The sequence below is a fragment of the Postia placenta genome (genome assembly GCF_002117355.1).
Source record: "Postia placenta MAD-698-R-SB12 unplaced genomic scaffold POSPLAscaffold_1, whole genome shotgun sequence".
NCBI lineage: Eukaryota > Fungi > Basidiomycota > Agaricomycetes > Polyporales > Adustoporiaceae > Rhodonia > Rhodonia placenta.
In genome coordinates this window covers 226,980-245,909 of record NW_020169832.1, presented here as the reverse complement: position 1 = coordinate 245,909, position 18,930 = coordinate 226,980, and the positions used below count along the sequence as shown (strand labels likewise).

Here is an 18,930-nt window from a genome sequence, read left to right as displayed (position 1 = left end):
TCGCTCTGATGTAGAATTTCTTGAGCAGAGGACAGAGCAGTTGAACGTCGTCTCCTTTGGCTTTGATGCATCATGGGTGCAATTGGTATGGTTCTCGATCTCTGATTGGGTGCGAAGACCGCACCCAAGTATAGAATAGCGCCCAGTCTGTTCAGCGCTCATTTTGGCTGAACGATGCACTCACTCTCTCTGAGATGACCTTGTGGAGTCTTCCCTCTCTACCGACTTGAGCATCCTCCGCAAGGACTCTCTGGAGCGAGCGCGCTTGTTTTTTTCTATTCTAAGTTGACTGCCTCCCGCCGAAAATCATCCTCCAGGCGACCTGGCCATCCCGCCAGTCGCCTGTGGCGCAAGACACTCACTCAACAAGCCCAAGGGACCCCCACTTGAAGATGTTGTTGGTTGGTTTTGGATGGGAGGGGGAGGGGATCTGGCAGAGATTATTAGAGCACCAAGACTGATACATCCACCGTACTATGCGGTAAGTGGTCCAATGCGCAAGTGCATATTATACGCGTGGTGTTAGACATATAATCATAACCCATATGACGAGTCGTGTGGCACGTCTGCAGAGACTGGGCATGGGCCGGCGATGTGCAATGTCCATGCCAATCCTTGAGCTATGTTATCCACACCCCCACAGTGATACGGACATAGCACATAAGGTGAGCCCCTCTGAGCGCGCCGAGCGCATTCCCACCACTTCCAAATCTGACCAAGATGACTTGGAGAAGGAACGGTCCACGTCATCCGGACTTCTCGCTCACCGGCAGCCCAGTGTCTCAGGACTCAGGACTCAGAAGGCAGGCGGCTCGATCTCGGCACAGCCGATATGGTTAATTGATCCACCGGGTCGTGAGTAATGCTCAGATTATTTCCATTATGCGCCGTGTACATGTATACATTCCATTTCAAATCTACATATGTCAGTCGTGTATCCTGCGAGACAGATTGGTGTATGGCGCCAAACCATAGCTAAAGGCAGTACGTCGGACAGAGTGCTTTATGATGTAGACTTATTGCCTAGATTTACTCGGAGTCGTGGTGGGTCTAATATTCTTTGATGCATGGGAAATGTTTAAGCTGTTATCACGATGCGCCCCATAGGATCGCGGAACCGCACCTCGACCCGTCCTACTAGTCATCGACGGCGCTGGGAAGGACGGTTACAAAGACACCCCGAAACAAGGACTGAGATCGCAGACGATAGGGCGTAATGTAGACGTCATGCGCAGATTCTAGAACGATACGCACTTCATCAGCCGTATATAAGCAAAGAGTAGAGGTATCCACTGGCAGCACTGGCTCGATAGTGAACGCCGTAATCCTCACATTATGACTGGAAAAGTCTGGCTCATCACTGGAGGCAGCTCTGGCATTGGCCTTGCTCTTTCTGAGTACGTTTTGTCTCAGGGTGACAATGTAAGCCGTGGCCATTTTCATGAGCGCACTGAATCTGGCTGACCCGTATCTTGATAGGTCATTGCGACAGTACGCTCCCTGTCAAAGTTTTCTGAAAGTCTCAAAACCGCAGGGGCAAAACCGTTACTGCTCAACCTCAATGGCTCCGATGCGGAGATCCGCAAAGCCGGCGAGGACGCCCTGAAGATTTATGGCCGCATAGACGTGCTCGTCAACAACGCTGGGTATGGTGTGATTGCACCAATAGAAGAACTAAAGTCGGTCTATCTCTCTGTGTGCCACATCAAGATAAGGACTGATCGTCTCCACAGCCTGGACGAGCTCCGCGCACAATTCCAAACGAACGTCTTCGGCGCACTTGCTCTAACGCAGGCGCTGTTGCCGTCGTTCCGCGCCCAAAAGTCGGGGCACATCCTCAATGTCACCTCTATTGCTGCGCTCGTCGGCTTCGCGTCCTGGAGCGCGTACAACGCGTCGAAGGCTGCGCTCGAGTCCTTCTCCGAGGCCCTGAGCCAGGAAGTCGCGCCGTACAACATCCGCGTGCTCATCATCTCCCCGGGATACTTCTCTACGCAGTTTTTCCAGGCGTCTGCGCAGCTGACGGACGACAAGAAGTCGAAGGTGTACACGGACGAGTCGCAGGGCTGGGGCTCGATTGAGCGGATCCCACGAGCGCACGTTGCGCAGCGGCAGATCGGCGACGTCGTCAAGCTGGCGCAGCGAGTGTACGAGGTCGTGCATGGCACGGGCATGGCGCAGCACCTCGTGGAGGGACAGGGCGGGAAACGCGAGTGGTTGCGCGTGCCGCTAGGCCCTGACTGCGGAGAAAGATTATTACAAAAGATCGCCAGCCTGGAGGAGAATGTGCGAGCGTTTGAGCCTATCTGGAGGTCGACGGACGTAGAGCCGGAAAGGCTGCAGTTCTTTCCCCGTGGGTGAGTTAGGCTAGGTCAGGATAGAAGCCTATATGTGAATTATTACAGGACGAAGTACATATCTCGAGCCAATGCGATCTCTGCATCTACAGCTCTGCGGACTGACTTTAAGCGCACGACGTAAGACACAGCATCGTCACGAGCCAAGACATGCGATGGAAGAAAGACTGCGACGTAGAGCTCTCGTTATCCGGAGAGTCTGGTTGCTCGCGTTCGCCCACAGGCCCTGAGCATTGCATATCCTATCTCAGCGCTACCGGCCTTCGTACAGGACGAACAAGAACACACCGCTCGCTTGCATTGGGTATTCCAAGGCAAAGGGTGACCTTGAGCCCATGGCGGGCGGCGAGGTGCGTGGTGATGGTGGGAGTGGGGCGAAGCTGTGCTCCGCTACATCTGTAAACTCACCATCCGTCGAGCCATGGGGTTTCAAAGCCAAGCTGGTATCCATCGTATTGAGAGGCGAAGCCGTCACAGAGCCATGAAGCTGTAGATTGAACAATATCGCGCATTATCATTATCAGTCAGAGTGACGACTGGGAACTTCCTTAGACTTCTAAGACACTTACACCAACGGTCGAAGTCATCTGAAACGGGGTTTTCCTGACAAGATCTGTATGAGACACAGCTGGCCAGAGGAGTTCAATGGGCATAACGCTCCTGTGCACGCACCCACAGGTAGTCAATCGGTTCGTTGGTGCAATAGGCGATATAGTTCAAGGTGAGGACAAGTGGCCAACAGCACGTAGGACGGAGTCATGCAGCGCAGCGTCGCGCTCGTTTAATAACTCCCTTTCTCGACGGATAGGAACGGACCTCATCGCATCCCCTGATAGACAGCACAAAGATAGATGAAGGCTGTGTGCAAACGAATCGAAGTCGCTGACTTCTTGATCCATTGCTCTGCAAAAGGACTGCAGCGTCAACAAGCCGAGCTCATCGGACGATGAACTAACCACTCCCCTAGTAACGTCGTAAAGTAGCTTGAGGGATCACTGATCAGGTAGACAAATGAAGGTCTTCGATGCGTTAATAGCTAGTAAGCTCCTCACCATTTTCAGGAGGTGGGGGTCTATCCGACCTCCAAACGTCATGTTATTTCATACTATTACCCGCCACATCGCAGCCACAAGTCAGCGACATCCAATCAAACTTTGATCCCCGCTTACTGTCAATTTGAACTCACAATCTTATCCTTCACATCGCTGCGATTCATTCGGCCAGAGGTGCCCGAGAGCATAAGACAGTTGACCATCTTGAGGCAGTAAACCTGTGAGGACTTCGGACGTGGACGACGATCGACCTCAGTGCCTCGGGCTGAGGGTGGCATGGGAAGGTCATCACAGATCTAGGCGAACACTGCATTCTGCGCGCCATAAAACTCATTTTGCAAACAATTGTATTTACGATCGAATTTATTATTTATAACATCAGAATTAGTCGGTAAAAATTACTGACGTCGATCGCTTCCTTCCATCAATCGCAAGTTTCCCGATGACTCTACATACATGAGCCTTGCCGCTTGCAACTTTGTGCCCGTATAAAAGTGGCTGCCGCTATCTGAATCGCGACCAGTCTGGCTGCTAACGTACAAGTGTGTTAGAGCCTTGACCAGAGCGCAACCGGTCTGACGATGCCCTCGTTGAGACTCCTCGCTGCCGGCTCGAACGCACAGGGCCAGCTCGGCACAGGCTCCTTGGAGGACGCGCACTCGTTCACACCGTGCCTCTTCGCCGGCTACCCCGCCGGAAGTCTTCCTCCGGGTACACTAGCCATCTCACAAATTGCCTGCGGCGCAAACCACACACTCGCTCTTCTACAACGCCAGGTGGAGCCGGACGCGACGCCGGTCTCGGAGCTCTGGGGATGCGGCGACGGCCGCAGAGGGCAGCTGGGCCCGTCGTACCTCACCGACGTCGGCGCGAGCGCAGACAAAACCTCCACGGCTGTGTTCCAGAAGCTAGACTTACAGCTAGATCGCACTGTTGGTGCGGACTCGCTGCATGCATATGTGCCGCGGCTGGTCGCGGCGGGCTGGGAGACGTCGTATGTTGTGGTGTCCCGTGCTGGGTGCAGCGACGTACTGATCTCTATGGGCGCGGATGACTATGGGGACCTCGGCGTGGGTGGCGCGAAGGGGAAAGGCGTTATGGGGCGGCCTGTACACCTTGTCGATCTCCGCGGCTTGTTCGCACAACACGCTGGGGAAGCCGAAGTCGACGGGGGCTCGTTCACTGTACGCTCTCTTGCTGCTGGTCCACACCATGTGGTGGTAAACCTGGAGACCGTGCACGACCACGAGTTTATGCAAAGCCTCCTTGTAGGCTGGGGTGCAGGCAGACATGGTCAACTCGATGGCTTTGAACGCACGCCTGGCAAAGCATCGCCGTTCTATACCGCCCCGCGACCGATACCTCTTGCACCGAACGCCCCCGCCGTTGTGTCCATCGCACTCGGGAACCAACATTCTGTCTTCCTTGATGCCTCTGGACGACTCTCAGGCTGTGGGTCCGATCGCAAGGGCCAACTACGAGATCTACGGACGCTGGCTAACGTCACGGATGTGGCATGTACGTGGAATGGGTCGTACCTTGTGATGAAGGATATCGAAGGATGGCGTATACTTTCCACTGGGAGCAATAACAAGGGACAACTTGGGCGTGGAGACTTTCGAGACGCGTCCTCACTTGTCGGTGTTCAATTCCAGTGCACGGATCACACTTGTCAACTAAAGAAGATTGCGTGCGGGAGTGAGCACATCCTCTGCTTGCTCACCCGGAACGCAGGAGAGGCAACACAGGCCGAGGTATGGGGATGGGGATGGAACGAACATGGGAACCTAGGACTCGATTCGACGGAGGACCAGAACCGTCCACTTTGCGTTTGGTCCTCTGCGAGCGCAATTGGTACCGCTAGTCATGCGGTTGGTATATGGTGTGGTAATGGAACTAGCTGGATCGCCGTCGAGCAATAAATGTACCGATTTGCCTATGAGGCTCGATTTGCACCGCGTTCCTATTGTGGTAATGTACCTTCCCTTTTTGATGTTCATCTCGATCACTCATGTATTCGTTCTGGGGTTGGTGTTCCGTTGTTCAGGTTAGCCTATGTTTGTATCGACACCGTTCTGGGATCACATCGGCTGGTTCTATTTCATTTTGTGGTATCCTCTGGGTCATCTTGTCGATTACGTCATAAGTGGCCTCCTCCCACCGGCGTCTATGCTCTACCAATGCCCGTCGACAGCCCCACGAATAGGAATCACTCGATGAGTTGTTGACAAGCGAATATGCGAAATCGTCGATGCTCAAAGGAACAATTAACAGTCATTGAGATACACAGCGGCTGGGGCGGAGCGGCATTCGATTTGACCCTAACTGTAGTCACCAGAACGGCTGCCAAGGCTGAGGAAGAAAAGGAGCTGATGGATATGGCAAGTCTTTGTGCGGATGCGCTGTGGAGTCGAGGCGCGCAAGGGACGAGTGGATCCTAAGCGGGCGCGCCTTTGACACTTCCCGCGTCATCCCGTCGTCGCTGCCAGTATGTCATTTGGTGGGGCTTTCCAATGCGTCATTCCATACGGCCATTAGGACAGTACATATAGCAACCCCCCTCTTCCAGGCCTTCATTTTCTCCCCCACAATTGTCACTTTTCACGACTTGAGACGACAATCTATCTACGAAACAACACACACACACACCATGGACCAGAGTGCTTCTATCATTGCTGCTTTAAATGCAGGAAAGCTGCCCAGCTCTCAGCAGGCCGGCGCGGCCTTTGATTTGATTCTTGACTCTAATATTCTCAATGCTGAGCCCTCTGCGGACGGAGGCGAGCTCAGTGCCCAAGGCAAGGTCCTGCAGAAGGACTTGCGCGATGTTCTATCTGCTTACAAGCAGCTCGGCCAGAGCAAGAACGGTATGAGCGCCTCACATTGCGACAATAGTCCTTGCTGATGGTCAATTGTTATCAGGCGATGACCTCGTTCAAGAGTCGCTATGGCGTCTCTCCGAAGTCGACGTTTCCTCGACATCGACGCAGGCCCCTATAGACATCGACTCTGAACAAGCTCGGCAAGACTCGCAAGCCGTCGCGCGTGCTGTGCGAACTGTTGCTTCCCTCGTCTGGGAGAACCTCTCTCAGGAGGGCCGCTCTGTCTTCCACGACTTCGCCTCCTTCATGCGACTCGCGCTTGCAGACGCCGCCGACTACGTTGCTCATGGTGCAGAGGCTACTGCCGAGTCACTTCGACAGCTTGATACGGAGGTCCAGGAAGGTCAGAGGAACGACCTTGGTGTCAGAAAGCGCAAGGCCGAGGACGAGGACGTGGACACGAAGGTGAAATTTGAGAGAACCATGGACAAGACTAAGGATGTCGGCTCCAAGACCATTGGAGCTGGCCAGGCTGCCCTTGCCACGGCGCAGGAAACAGCTGACCGCACGTCCTCGCGTCTCCAGGATACATTCTATACAGTGAGTATTCACACGGAGATGTGTCACGCGCACACGGCACTAATTCTATGCGCGATTTTCAGGTCTGCGATCGCGCCCAGGACGACGAACAGTACCACTCGGCGATTAACACCATCTTCGACCTCGCACACAAATGGGTGCATCGCTCACTCGATACAGTGGGCGATATCAACCGCGCAACTTCTCTTGACGATTTCATTGACGACCCGACCCCCGAAAAACACCTCATCACGGCCATCCGTGGCCTACGCACCGTCTTGGAACGCCTTGCGGGTGGGAAGTCGCTCGACGATGTGTTTGGCGCCTTGCGCGTCTGTGGCGTCGACATTCAGCAGGATGAGGAGCTTCGCCAGTGGTCGGACGACTTCCTCGCGCACCTTCGCAAGTCTGTCGACGAGCGTGGCTATGTCCGCTCCGAGGAGGCGAAGCAGAAGAGCAAGGAGCTGCGGGAACAGTGGAAGAAGATCGTTGATTCAGACACGGAACAGGGTCGCAAGTGGAAGAAGGACATTGGCAAGCTCAAGGAGGAGTATGCCACATTCCAGCGAGCGATGGATCGGGACGAGGAACTGAGGAACGTGCGCCGCGCTCACACGAAGCTTGGCGGCGACTTGGAGGAGACCCTCCTCGTGGCAGGCAGCTCCGGGCTCCAGGCCACGATGGACAAGGCCCCGTGGTTCTGGCAGGACCTGTTCAATGTATACCTGCCAAAAGCCGTGGGCGCTTTCAAAGATATCCCAATCCCAAGGTAATGTTCCTGTTGCATTTAGCCTTTCCGACTGATCGCCGACTTTGCTCTAATTCACAGAACCGAGTACAGAGATAACGATGTCGAGTTCGTGCTAGAGGACCTCGACATCTCGTCCTTTAACCTTTTGCCAGGGCACGCATACATCCGCAATATCACCGATATCGACATCAAGGCACCGTCTGCTGGACAGGCAGATACCGCGGTCGGCGCGCTTACCCGGGTGTATATCCAGGCTCTGCAACTGGCCCTCCGCGAGGTGTCGTTCTACTACAAGGACAAGACAGCATCCGTAGGCCCTGCTGAATTCACAGGCTTGCTCGAGTTCACGCTTCCGCCGCAAGGAATCGACGTTGACGTCGTCGTGCGCACGATTCCGAACTCTCCAGAAGGGCTGAAGGAACGTGCGCGCCGAAGCCGGTTCCTGGAAATACAGCGCGTTGACGTCCATGTGTCGGAGGATGTGGACCTGACGATCCGCGAGTCGAACCACCCGATTCTCGTGTCCGTGTTCAAGCCGGTCATGCTCTCGCGCTTCCGCGAAGCGCTCCGGACACTTCTCGAGCAGCAGGTCCGTAGCGCTCTTGACTGGCTCGACGCGCTCGCATGGGACGTTGGGCGACGCGCCGAGGTATTCGGCGACGCTGGGCTTGGGCGCGGTGCGAGCCTCGTCGCGGGCTTATGGAGCGAGCTGGGACACCTGCAGAAGGGCGAGGGTGGGCTGTTCTCGGGATGGACGGCGACAGGTACTGGTGTGTTCAAGAGCGACCAGGAGGGTACGCAATTTGCAATGGGCGCGGAGCCTCAAGTGCTATTGGGCGAGAAGCGCGGCCCCAAAGGAACGCTGTCAGACTCGATTGCAGAGCGGTACGATGTGGACGCGGAGATGGAGGACGCGCGGGGCATCGTTGAAGAGGCAGGGAAGAGCGCAAAAGCGGGCGTGCGAAAGGCGAAGTCGTTCAAGGATAGCGTGAGCGCAAAAGCGGAGGAAGAGAAAGCGCGAGAGGGATGGCAGAGCCCGGCGTTTGACATTTCGGCGTGAAGCAGAATCTAATACTGTATCATATGGTGGCTAGGATAAGTTTCTGCACCATACATGTGTGCATAGTAAATGTATAATAGGTTTCCAAAAACTCGAGTATATTGTGTCCCGCTCAATCTGACGGGCATAGCAAGAGGCGACTGGCAGTTGAAACGTTGATCTCTGGCCGATCCTAGTAACATATAAGCGCTCAGCTGCCCTCATCTTGCTATCCGCACCGATGTAGTAGTGAGTCGGTGCAACGACACGGGTACTTTCCTCCGCAGAAGTCACATTCTGTCGGTCGGACGTAGAGCCGTCTCAGTTAGTATCCAAGATTAATTCAACTCTATTTGGCAGGTATCTCCGCTGAACATCCTTGACAGCCAGGGGTGAGAATATCCGCGTTGTGTTTGCCGCCAATATCCGATCGGCTGTTTGCTTTCGTGTTTATGACGAGTATCTACGCTGCATGGGTCCGTCGGCCGTAGAACTGTGCATCTGACCACAAAAAGAGCTCACGCGATTCTGCAGCTCAAAGGCCGAACATTTGCGTCCCTGGTTTCTGTTCGCAAGGGCGGTTCGTACTTGTTAAGATCCGCCAGGGCCGGGGGATCGTCGAACATCAGCCCAAGTTGTGCCGATGTGAGTGTCATCTGGTCGGCTTGTTGGCTCCAGGGCCCAATGGGCATCGCGGAAGTATATGTCTGCCCATTGAACCACGAATCATCTGGGAGACGCGCGCGGACCACGAACGCGCGTGCCTGGCGTCTTATCCTCGCCGTCCGTGTTTTGTCATTCAATCTTGTCGTTCGTTCTCTTGATCAGTCAGTGGGAGCTGCGCCGTGCAGCGGGGCTACGGTGCCTGGTGAGCACTTTGCTGTGTATGCTCACGCTGTCGGCTCCCAGTCAGCGGCTTCGTGTCAATGCAGTGGCTACCGCGCGCGATGGTGCGAACTGACAAGCGAAAGCTTGTTCTGGACCTGGTGCTTTTGAACCGGGATGGATCATGGCCGTGGTTCCACCGGCACAACACAGCACCAGGTCCAGCAATCGCGCTGCTGAGTATTTTCGTGAGTGTACAAGGTGAACATAATGACGTACGGAAAGCGAGCGGCTCCTGCCTTCTCGCTCTATCTAGCTACCGCGTTGTCCTGAATCTAGTGACGAAATCCATATATTCGTCAGTACACTCTCGATCTTGATCCTTTCTACCATGCAATATGGACCAGTGGATTGACATCTTAGACAGCGCCTTGAGGCGGAAGCGTCCGCACACGGGAAGCCGGACTTCACAGCGTGCCTGCTCGTCTTAGCTGGGACTGCTAATGCCAGGCCGGGTTCGTATTGTGCCCCGCAGAACGATATTTCCGCGTCATGTTCATTTAAAAGCCCCGCCCCGTTCCTGGTCAAAACATAGCATGTGCGTGATGAGGCTGTCCATCGCGCGCTCGACCGTAATGACCGATGTCATCGCTGGGGCTGGTGCTAGGAGGGGCAGGGTCCGACCAAAGTTTGACTGCGTCCAGACAGCCTCGTGCCTAGCCTGCTTAAACCCCTTTCCGAGTACGCAGAATCATGCTGTGCGCACGGAGATAATCATAGGCCTAAGTAAGGTTTCTAGGAATGCATAAAAGCACGCAGATAGCCTGTATGGAAGGCAGCACAGTGCCCTTCAACATCTAGCCTCTCCATCCTCTCCGACCTCTCGCACATACATTTCAGCATGTTCGCCCACCTCCCCTTCACCACTCTCGGTGCACTGGCTCTAGCAATGCTTGCTCAGGCCAACCTTTCCTCCCATCACCGTCGCGGCTCACTCACGGGCCAGTCTGTCGCGTTTGCGTGCTACGGCGGCGGTGGTGACTGCGAATGCCCCACCGATCTCACCGGCGACAGCGCAGGCGTGCTCATCAACGTTTACCCCGGCTACCAGTGCGCGTACGCCGGGGGCGCCTGCACCTGGGACGATAAGGTATGTATTTTTCGTCTCGAGCACAAAGTCTTGACATTGACCTTCCCGGTTCCTGTGCTACAGACCGGCGCTCTGCAGAACGTGGATCAGACGAATTGCCCGACGGTCGCGGCATGCAGCACTTCTGGCGGCTGCGAGTGCCCGACGGACCTAAACGATGACACTGGCGTTCTCATTAACCAGTTCACGGGCTACCAGTGCGCGTACACCAATGGCGCGTGCACCTGGGACTACGTGCGCGGCCAGTTAGAGATCTCATTTGTGCTCAGACACTGACGCATGATTTTGTGTAGACCGGAGCCCTGCAGAACACTGCTCAGACGAACTGCCCGACGTCGGCGCCTTGCGCCCAGCTCGCTGGGGACTCTTAAAGAATGAGCGTGAACTATAATAGACTGTCTATTGTCCCGTCTGCGATGATGATCTAGATACCGGTTGGATTTTACTTAATGGGTTGACACTTATCGGGCAGATGCTGTATGTACAACGTACGGCAATAGATGGTGCCGTGTATTCTCGTTTGGGGCTATCCTACACATCTTTGTTTGACGACAGACCCATGATCATGCCTTAGGCACATTGCAGCGACTCCGTGTGAGTTGGCTAATCGCCATGGCATGTTTTTTATTTTTATTTCTTACAAACATCCTCCCGAGACGAAGCGCACGACGGCGGTACTCCCTCTGCAGTGCCACACGCGCGTTACGCGACTTGTGTATATTAGTCACATGACCGCGTCCCGAAGCCGCTAAGTGTCAAGGATAAGCTAAGATCATTACGTGATGTCTACAGTACGTTGTCTAGCTGTAATCTGGTTCTTCGCCACATCCGCTTGGGGCCCAAGCTCAAGGCCGACAATCAGGCTGTCTGGTTGAAGTTGCTTGATGATATCTGGTTCGGCGGGCATCCAAGCCGATTAAGACGGACATCAATTGCAAAGACATATATTCAAACACAAAGCACATTCAATAAATAGCATTGAGGTTCACATCTACGCTGACCACCGCTTGCCTTCGCCAGCTGCAATACTGCAAGCCTAGTTCTGCACCCACTTCCCACTCGCCAGTCGGCGTACGTCGGCGAATCCTTGAGCCAGCGCACAAGCTTGTTTCGGCGCACCTTCACACCCTTATCCGTCGACTCGATCTTGACCTTCTTCCCATCGACGAGCTCCCACTTCTGCTCCTTCACGGTCACGAGGCCCTCCTTGAGCTCGCTCTCGCCGAGGATCACTTTGCTGTGTATGCTCACGCTGTCGATTCCCAGTCAGCGGCTTCGTGTCAATGCGCGATGGTGCGAACTGACAGGCGAAAGCTTGTTCTGGACCTGGTGCTTTCGAACCGGCATGGATCATGGCCGTGGTTCCACCGGCAAAACACAGCACCAGGTTCAGCAGTCGCGCTGCAGAGTATTTTCGTGAGGTGTACAAGGTGTACACGATGACGTACGGAAAGCGAGCGGCTCCTGCCTTCTCGCTCTATCTAGCTACCGCGTTGTCCTGAATCTAGTGACGAAATCCATATATTCGTCAGTACACTCTCGATCTTGATCCTTTCTACCATGCAATATGGACCAGTGGATTGACACCTTAGACAGCGCCTTAGGGCGGAAGCGTCCGCGCACGGGAAGCCGGACATCACAGCGTGCCTGCTCGTCTTAGCTGGGACTGCTAATGCCAGGCCGGGTTCGTATTGTGCCCCGCAGAACGATATTTCCGCGTCATGTTCATTTAAAAGCCCCGCCCCGTTCCTGGTCAAAACATAGCATGTGCGTGATGAGGCTGTCCATCGCGCGCTCGACCGTAATGACCGATGTCATTGCTGGGACTGGGGCTAGGAGGGGCAGGGTCCGACCAAAGTTTGACTGCGTCCAGACTGCCTTATGCCTAGCTTGTTTAACCGCCTTCCCAAGTGCGCGGAAGCATGCTGTGCCCACAAGGGAGATCGTAGGCCTAAGTAAGGTTTCTAGGAATGCCTAAAAGCACGCAGATAGCCCGTGTGGAAGGCAGCACAGTGCCCTCCAACATTCAGCCTCTTCATCCTCTCGGACTTCTCGCACATACATTTCAGCATGTTCGCCCACCTCCCCTTCACCACTCTCGGTGCACTGGCTCTGGCGATGCTCGCTCAGGCCAACCTCTCCTCCCATCACCGTCGCTCACTCACGGGCCAGTCTATCGCGTTTGCGTGCTACGGCGGTGGTGGTGACTGCGAATGCCCCCCTGATCTCACCGGCGGCGCAGGCACGCTCATCAACGTTTACCCCGGCTTCCAGTGCGCGTACAAGGGGGGCGCCTGCACCTGGGACGACAAGGTATGTATTCTCCGTCCCTCGGGCATGAAGTCTCGATATTGACATTCCCCATTCCTGTACTGCAGACCGGTGCTCTGCAGAACGTAAATCAGACGAATTGCCCCACGAAGGCGGCATGCAGCACGTCTAGCGGGTGCGAGTGCCCGACGGACCTGAACAATAACACTGGCGTCCTCGTCAACCAGTTCGCGGGCTACCAGTGCGTGTACACCAATGGCGCATGCACCTGGAACGCCGTACGCAGCCAGTCAGAGATCGCATTTGTGCTCAGACACTAACAGACGATCTTTTGCAGGCCGGAGTCCTGCAAAATACCGGTCAGACGAACTGCCCGACGAACAAGACTTGCTCCCAGCTCGCTGGAGACTCGTAAAGGACGAGTGTGAAACATGGATTATGATAGACTGTCTGCTGTCCCGTCTGCGATGACGAACTAGATTCCGGGTGATTTTTACTTCATGGGTTGACATTGATCGGGACGATGCTGTATGTACAACGTACAGCGATAGATGGTGCCGTGTATTCTCAGACCCAGTGCTATGCCTTAGCCACATTGCAGCAACGCTGTGTGAGCTGGCTAATCGCCATGACGTAGATTTTGTCTTTATCTACTATCAACGTCCTCCTGAGATGAAGTGTACGGTGACGATAGTCCTGCTGCAATGCTACACGCGCGTTGCGCGACATGTGTATATGGTCACATGACCGCGTCCCGAAGCCGCGAAGTATAAGTGTCTAGGAGAAGCTGAGGTCATTATGTGACATCTACAGTACCTGGTCTAGATGTAATCTGGTTCCTCACTACATCAGCTTGGGCCCAGGGCCGACATCCAGGCTGTCTAGTTGAAGAAAGTTGATTAACGATGTTTCGGCGTGCATTCAAGCCCACTGAGATGGACAGCAATTGCAAAGACGTATATTCCAAACACAAAGCACATTCAATAAATAGCGTTGAAGTTCACATCTACGTTGACCACCGCTTGCCCTCGCCAGCTGCAACACTGCAAGCCTAGTTCTGCACCCACTTCCCGCTCGCCCAGTCGGCGTACGTCGGCGAATCCTTGAGCCAGCGCACAAGCTCGTCTCGGCGCACCTTCACACCCTTGTCTGTCGACTCGATTTTGACCTTCTTCCCGTCGACAAGCTCCCACTTCTGCTCCTTCACGGTCACGAGGCCCTCCTTGAGCTCGCTCTCACCGAGGATCACTGCGAATGGCACCTCGTCGCGCTCGCCCGCCGCGAACTGCGTCGGCAGCTTCGGCTTGTTCTTGAACAGGAAGTCCGTCGGGAGTCCCGCCACACGCAGCTCGCGTGCGAGCGAGATGCGCTCCCCGAGCAGCCCGTCGCCTGCCGCCATCACGTACACCATCGTCGCCTTGCTGCGCATGCCCTTCGCGACCCACTTTGGCCACACGATCGCGAACACACGGTCCAGCCCAATGGATACACCAATACAGGGCAGCCCTGCCGTCTTCTTTCCCTCGCCTGCCGCCGCGGCTGTGAACATGCCTACGAGATTGTCGTATCGCCCGCCGGCGGCGATCGAACCAACGCCCACCTGCGACTCGTCGATCTCCTCTTCCTCATCGTCGGCGGAGCTCTTCTTCGCCTTCTTCTTTGGTGCGGGGGCAGGCGCAGGAGCGGCGGAAGAGTCGACGGTAGACACAGTAGAGGAGGTTGAGGCGAAGGCATTCGCCGCTTTGAACCCAGGCGGCGCGGATGCTTCGACAATGGCTTCATAAATGATGCCAGTGTAGTAGTCGAGGCCGCGCGCTAGTGACATATCGAAGGAGAGCTGCAACGAATGTCAGCATATCCTAGCAATCGCTCAGAACGCCAGGTCCACCTTATCGATGACTTGGTACGCCTGTAGATAGGTAAAGAGGATACCCATCTCCTGAATGCCCTGTTTCGCGCTCGCGTTCGCCATCAAAGCCTCATCCGCCTTCAACTGCTCTAGCAGCGTAGGCCCTCCCTTATGCTTCACGTACTCGCCGATCTTGTCGGCGACGGCGGGGTCCAGCCCCTTTTCGTCCGTCATCTCCTTCTTCACGTCCACCCACGCCATCTTGTCCAGTTTGTCTACCGCAGAGGAGATCGTGCGGATCTTCTCTGATGGGACGCCACACACCTCGAATATACCGTCGAGAATTTTTCGGTGGTTAATCTGCGCTGGTATCAGCACCGACAAGCAAATAATAGTATTCCGCATACCTTGACTGTGAATTCGCCAACGTCTAGTCGTGTAAGGATGGTGCACAGAAGGCTGATCAGTTCAGCGTCGGGGATCATGGGATCCCAGACACCAGAAATATCGAAGTCCTAGAGCATCGCACGTAAGTCTCTGGGTTATCGTGGACCATCCTGCAAGCGCTGTGTGCTGCACGTAATGACTAACAAGAAAGATATTCTACGGCATGTTCCCATATTACAGACGAGTGACCCCAGTTAGATTTGACAAAACATCGAAGAGTCTGTACACCGCTTGACATAATTAAAGGCCTGTTGCCTAAGGTTTTCACGATGCCGTGGTCGCAAAACCTCCGGGCAGCAGCACCAATCCATGTTTTGGCATGTATAGTTTCGTGATCCGGGCGTCTTGTTTTATGTGTACATTTTAGACGCGCTGTCGTTGGAGAGAAATGGAACGAGAACACAGAAAGGCGTGGATTCGCTCCACGTCGTAGAACACAGAAAGCATGCCACAAAACAACGCGACATATGCGGCCTCTGCTTGGCGCTGCGCGGATATCATTGCAGCAGAGCTCGGGAACCATCGGGTGGCGCGAGAGATCTAACAGAAAGAAGGGTGGATGAAACTCACTGCTTGTGAGAACTCCCGCATACGGCCTTTGGACATGACGGGATTATCTCGTCGGTAGACCTTGCCGACCTGCCAGAGTTTCGACTGCATATTGACGGCGCCGTTCATCGCCAGGTAGCGTGCGAGTGGGACCGTGTGGTCATACCGCAACGCAAGCTGCTCGCCACCCTGATCCATCAGGTCGAAGATGAGCTTCGCGTCCTCGCCATACTTGCCCGCAAGGATGTCTTTGCGCTCGAAGACGGGCGTGTCGAGGCAGCCACCGCCGTACATCGTGAAGCATTCCTTGACGGTGCGCTCGATGTGCTCGCGACAGAACATCTCGTTCGGGCCATAGTCGCGCGTGCCCTGCGGGCTTGCATGAGTTTGAGCGGCCTGCGACGCGGAGCGGTGGGCGGGCGCACCTTGGGTGTCTTGAGCAGCAGGCGTTCCTTCTTTTTCCCGCCGTCTTTCACTCCTCCAGAAGCTTGCAAGTGCAGCTGCGCGAGCGCGCGCTGGAGATCTCCGAGCTTCTTCTTCGCCTCGTCTACGGTGGCGGCGTCGGCCTGCTGTTTTCGGAGGTCATTGAGGAGCACCTTCTGCTGTGCGATCTCCTGGTTGAGGGATTCGGTGCCGGAGGTCGCCATTGATAGCGTGCGGGTCGTGTATTTCGTTAAGGTAAGTCTAGGGGAGGGAAATCGATGAGCGGGGAAGGCAAGAGCGCGTCTCGCGAGGACAAGCATTCAGAGGCAGTAATAATTTCTGCGCGTGACGTCCTTCAACGCTGACTCGATCGCGATCGTGATTTGATCCAATCGGCTGTGTGCTCAGCAGCGGATTCCTGTGTCCTTTGCGTTTCGTGTCCTGATGCTACAGCCACGGCCGGATGGCTGGCCGGAACTTAGACGTATACATCGAGTTAACCAAGTTGAGAAATTGCAAGCCAATGGCTATTTTTTGGATGCTTCTCTAGCGTAGATCAAGCACACATCTCGTCTAACTCTCCCATTTCCACTCGTCCAAAGGTCGTAGCATTGGGTCTCATCACGATTGCCGAGAAATCCCCCACGGTCATCACGCCACCATCACATCCGCTTTTCGTTTACCGCAGCTGCCTCGACCCACTCTCCGCTCCTGTCCTTCTTCCGCACCGTGAAGCACGCGATCCCCAGGAAGTTCGTGATGTCGCGGATGACAAGCGTGCAGAAGCGCGCGTACGAGAGGAACGCGACGGCGAGCGTCAGGTAGACGAATAGCGCCGTGCTGCGGAACGTGGATTGGATCACCGGCGGTCTGCAGCACACTATCAGCATCTTCTGCACGACACATATGTATAGCAGAAGAGCAGGGAATGAAACCATACCTGTCCAGGAGATGCGGTAGATTTGCGTCGATAGCACCTACGATGCTCCACACCCACATCGCATCCCACCACGGGAACGGCTGCTTCGTGACGTGTGCGAGGATCATACGCGACACTTGGTGCGCGAATTGCAGGCCCCATGCACACATGAACGGCATGAACACCGGTGAGCGCAGGATCGTCGACTCGCGGAACGTCGGCGCACCGAGCCATGCAAGCTCGAGCGCAACTGAAATCGGGAACGGTAGTAGGAACACCAACGGGGAAAACGGGTTCTGTTTAGACGCTATGCGAGCCCCAAAGACGTTGATGTAGCTAGCAGCGAAGGATCAGAATTTCGGCATGGCAGCAGCATGAGTGGGCACATACCTGACAAGAATGTTGAATGCGAGGCCGAAAGCGCCGAACACCATGAACGCCTCGTTCAGTGCGATGTTGGGGATCTTATCTGCAATGGCTGGTACATTCTCCAATCTCGTGAATGTCAAGAATGGCTGGTCCCAGAAAGAAGGACCTATGGGGTTGTTGAGTATTGAGGAAATGCTGCAGCCTGCCACGACCATCTCACACTCACCGAATATGCCAGTCACAAGATATATCACGACAATCATGAGTATGCCCTCAACTGGCCCTGAGAAGTAGCCTAAGAAAAGCTGGCCTGTTTGGTGCACACAGTGTAAGTATGGCTGCTGAATAAGCATCGAATAGTTTGGCACGACTTCACACCAGTGTGATACTCCTCCCATGTCGAAAGATAGAAATTGGCCAGCGTCGCGATCTGCGATGCGACGGTCCACCATGACCGTCCGAGGTTCAGTGCTCTGCAAGCAAGGATCGCCTCGAGCTGTGAATCGCGCGTCCGATCAATCATTGACGGAAATCGGGATTCGTCAAAGGACACCTACCGTCGTGTTCAGTGCATCACAGCCTATCCGTTCTGATCAGGTACAAACAGCAAGGTATGTTGACACTGGCATACCATGGTCAAACATCTCTCCTAGGGGACCAGCCATGCCTGTCCTTCTTGCCTGTTTCCTGTGTCATGGTCAATTGATGGCAACGATATGCAGAACGGACGAGATATTACCCGTCTATTGCGTCAAAGGTCTGATACAGGAATAGCCCTGCTGCCCATCTAGCATGATCTAGCATCAGCAATTACGTCTTCATTTATGTGCTGTAGAAGAGAACACTTACGTGAGGTATATCCATCGCGGGGGCCCAGCGCCCTCGTGGTCAGTTAGATACGCGGGGTCGAAGTATACAAGGGTGGCAAAGTTTAGGAGCACTAAGCTCAGCCCAGACAGGGTGATCTGCGATGAGTCGTCAGTCCTCACGGACGAATGCAAGCGGGATGCTAGCAGCGCCCATACCGTGTTTGGTGCGACCCATGTCGGCCATAGCGTCACGAACCAGTTCCAAAATGGCTGGAGGAGGTACCGCGAGGTTAAAGATCTGCCGCACAGATGCTGCGCTCAGCCACTGGGTCCGTGGACGTGCTGGGCATCGCGACATACTTATCGACCCCTTTGTAGGAGTATTTTCGCAGGTTTTCGAGTGCGTGCTGGGAGATGTAGCCCATTGTCGTCAACTAGCCGTGTTTAACGTATGGCTAGATCGTGTAGAAGAGACGACGGTGGTTAGATTAGACAGAGGTAAACATGCATGCGATTGCCAGCTGGCTGGCGGGGGAGAACGCACAGTAACACCGTCGGCGAATTGCTGAGCGCGTCGCGTCGCGCTATGTCACACGCACGTGTGTCGGGGACTCAAATTAGGTCTCGAGTTCGAGGCCTTGAGGCTCCGAGTTAAACAAGCATTGCTTTGCGTGACACTGATAGAACTTCGTCTGCTTTTAAACCCGAATCACTTGCGC

General features: G+C 54.9%; 9 protein-coding genes across 9 annotated transcripts; 5 read left to right on the top strand and 4 right to left on the bottom strand.

Moving 5' to 3' along the window:
• Positions 1–1,335: 1,335 nt before the first annotated feature.
• On the top strand, positions 1,336–2,361 carry POSPLADRAFT_1129845 (hypothetical protein; the record flags this gene model as incomplete). The annotated part of the gene is made up of 3 exons (XM_024483886.1): positions 1,336–1,422; positions 1,480–1,679; positions 1,734–2,361. The coding sequence occupies 3 exons, from the start codon at positions 1,336–1,338 to the stop codon at positions 2,359–2,361; spliced, it is 915 nt and encodes a 304-aa protein (XP_024343644.1).
• A 103-nt stretch (positions 2,362–2,464) lies between these two features.
• On the bottom strand, positions 2,465–2,944 carry POSPLADRAFT_1042156 (hypothetical protein; the record flags this gene model as incomplete). The annotated part of the gene is made up of 3 exons (XM_024478049.1): positions 2,465–2,583; positions 2,646–2,844; positions 2,927–2,944. The coding sequence occupies 3 exons, from the start codon at positions 2,942–2,944 to the stop codon at positions 2,465–2,467; spliced, it is 336 nt and encodes a 111-aa protein (XP_024343643.1).
• Positions 2,945–3,990: 1,046 nt separating this feature from the next.
• On the top strand, positions 3,991–5,331 carry POSPLADRAFT_1030101 (hypothetical protein; the record flags this gene model as incomplete). The annotated part of the gene is made up of 1 exon (XM_024476714.1): positions 3,991–5,331. One exon carries the CDS (start codon positions 3,991–3,993, stop codon positions 5,329–5,331), a length of 1,341 nt encoding a protein of 446 aa, XP_024343642.1.
• Positions 5,332–6,059: 728 nt separating this feature from the next.
• On the top strand, positions 6,060–8,621 carry POSPLADRAFT_1127187 (hypothetical protein; the record flags this gene model as incomplete). Its single annotated transcript, XM_024483594.1, has 4 exons — positions 6,060–6,276; positions 6,332–6,831; positions 6,894–7,579; positions 7,640–8,621. The coding sequence occupies 4 exons, from the start codon at positions 6,060–6,062 to the stop codon at positions 8,619–8,621; spliced, it is 2,385 nt and encodes a 794-aa protein (XP_024343641.1).
• Positions 8,622–10,326: 1,705 nt separating this feature from the next.
• On the top strand, positions 10,327–10,946 carry POSPLADRAFT_1051017 (hypothetical protein; the record flags this gene model as incomplete). Its single annotated transcript, XM_024480108.1, has 3 exons — positions 10,327–10,575; positions 10,639–10,809; positions 10,869–10,946. 3 exons carry the CDS (start codon positions 10,327–10,329, stop codon positions 10,944–10,946), a joined length of 498 nt encoding a protein of 165 aa, XP_024343640.1.
• Positions 10,947–11,350: 404 nt separating this feature from the next.
• POSPLADRAFT_1128140 (hypothetical protein) lies at positions 11,351–11,929 on the bottom strand (the record flags this gene model as incomplete). The annotated part of the gene is given in 3 exon segments (XM_024483707.1): positions 11,351–11,466; positions 11,577–11,807; positions 11,827–11,929. 3 exon segments carry the CDS (start codon positions 11,927–11,929, stop codon positions 11,351–11,353), a joined length of 450 nt encoding a protein of 149 aa, XP_024343639.1.
• Positions 11,930–12,645: 716 nt separating this feature from the next.
• Positions 12,646–13,261, top strand: POSPLADRAFT_1051015 (hypothetical protein; the record flags this gene model as incomplete). Its single annotated transcript, XM_024480107.1, has 3 exons — positions 12,646–12,888; positions 12,954–13,124; positions 13,184–13,261. The coding sequence occupies 3 exons, from the start codon at positions 12,646–12,648 to the stop codon at positions 13,259–13,261; spliced, it is 492 nt and encodes a 163-aa protein (XP_024343638.1).
• A 522-nt stretch (positions 13,262–13,783) lies between these two features.
• On the bottom strand, positions 13,784–16,392 carry POSPLADRAFT_1063806 (hypothetical protein). The gene is made up of 5 exons (XM_024481725.1): positions 16,117–16,392; positions 15,713–16,060; positions 15,103–15,210; positions 14,735–15,055; positions 13,784–14,683 (listed from the first exon to the last, which is right to left on the bottom strand). Exons 1-5 carry the CDS (start codon positions 16,336–16,338, stop codon positions 13,898–13,900), a joined length of 1,785 nt encoding a protein of 594 aa, XP_024343637.1. The 5' UTR covers positions 16,339–16,392; the 3' UTR covers positions 13,784–13,897.
• A 230-nt stretch (positions 16,393–16,622) lies between these two features.
• On the bottom strand, positions 16,623–18,636 carry POSPLADRAFT_1175530 (hypothetical protein; the record flags this gene model as incomplete). Its single annotated transcript, XM_024488364.1, has 11 exons — positions 16,623–16,984; positions 17,055–17,369; positions 17,424–17,568; positions 17,629–17,712; positions 17,781–17,898; positions 17,960–17,982; positions 18,034–18,089; positions 18,142–18,189; positions 18,252–18,367; positions 18,396–18,509; positions 18,538–18,636. 11 exons carry the CDS (start codon positions 18,634–18,636, stop codon positions 16,777–16,779), a joined length of 1,326 nt encoding a protein of 441 aa, XP_024343636.1. The 3' UTR covers positions 16,623–16,776.
• Between the last annotated feature and the right edge of the window lie 294 nt (positions 18,637–18,930).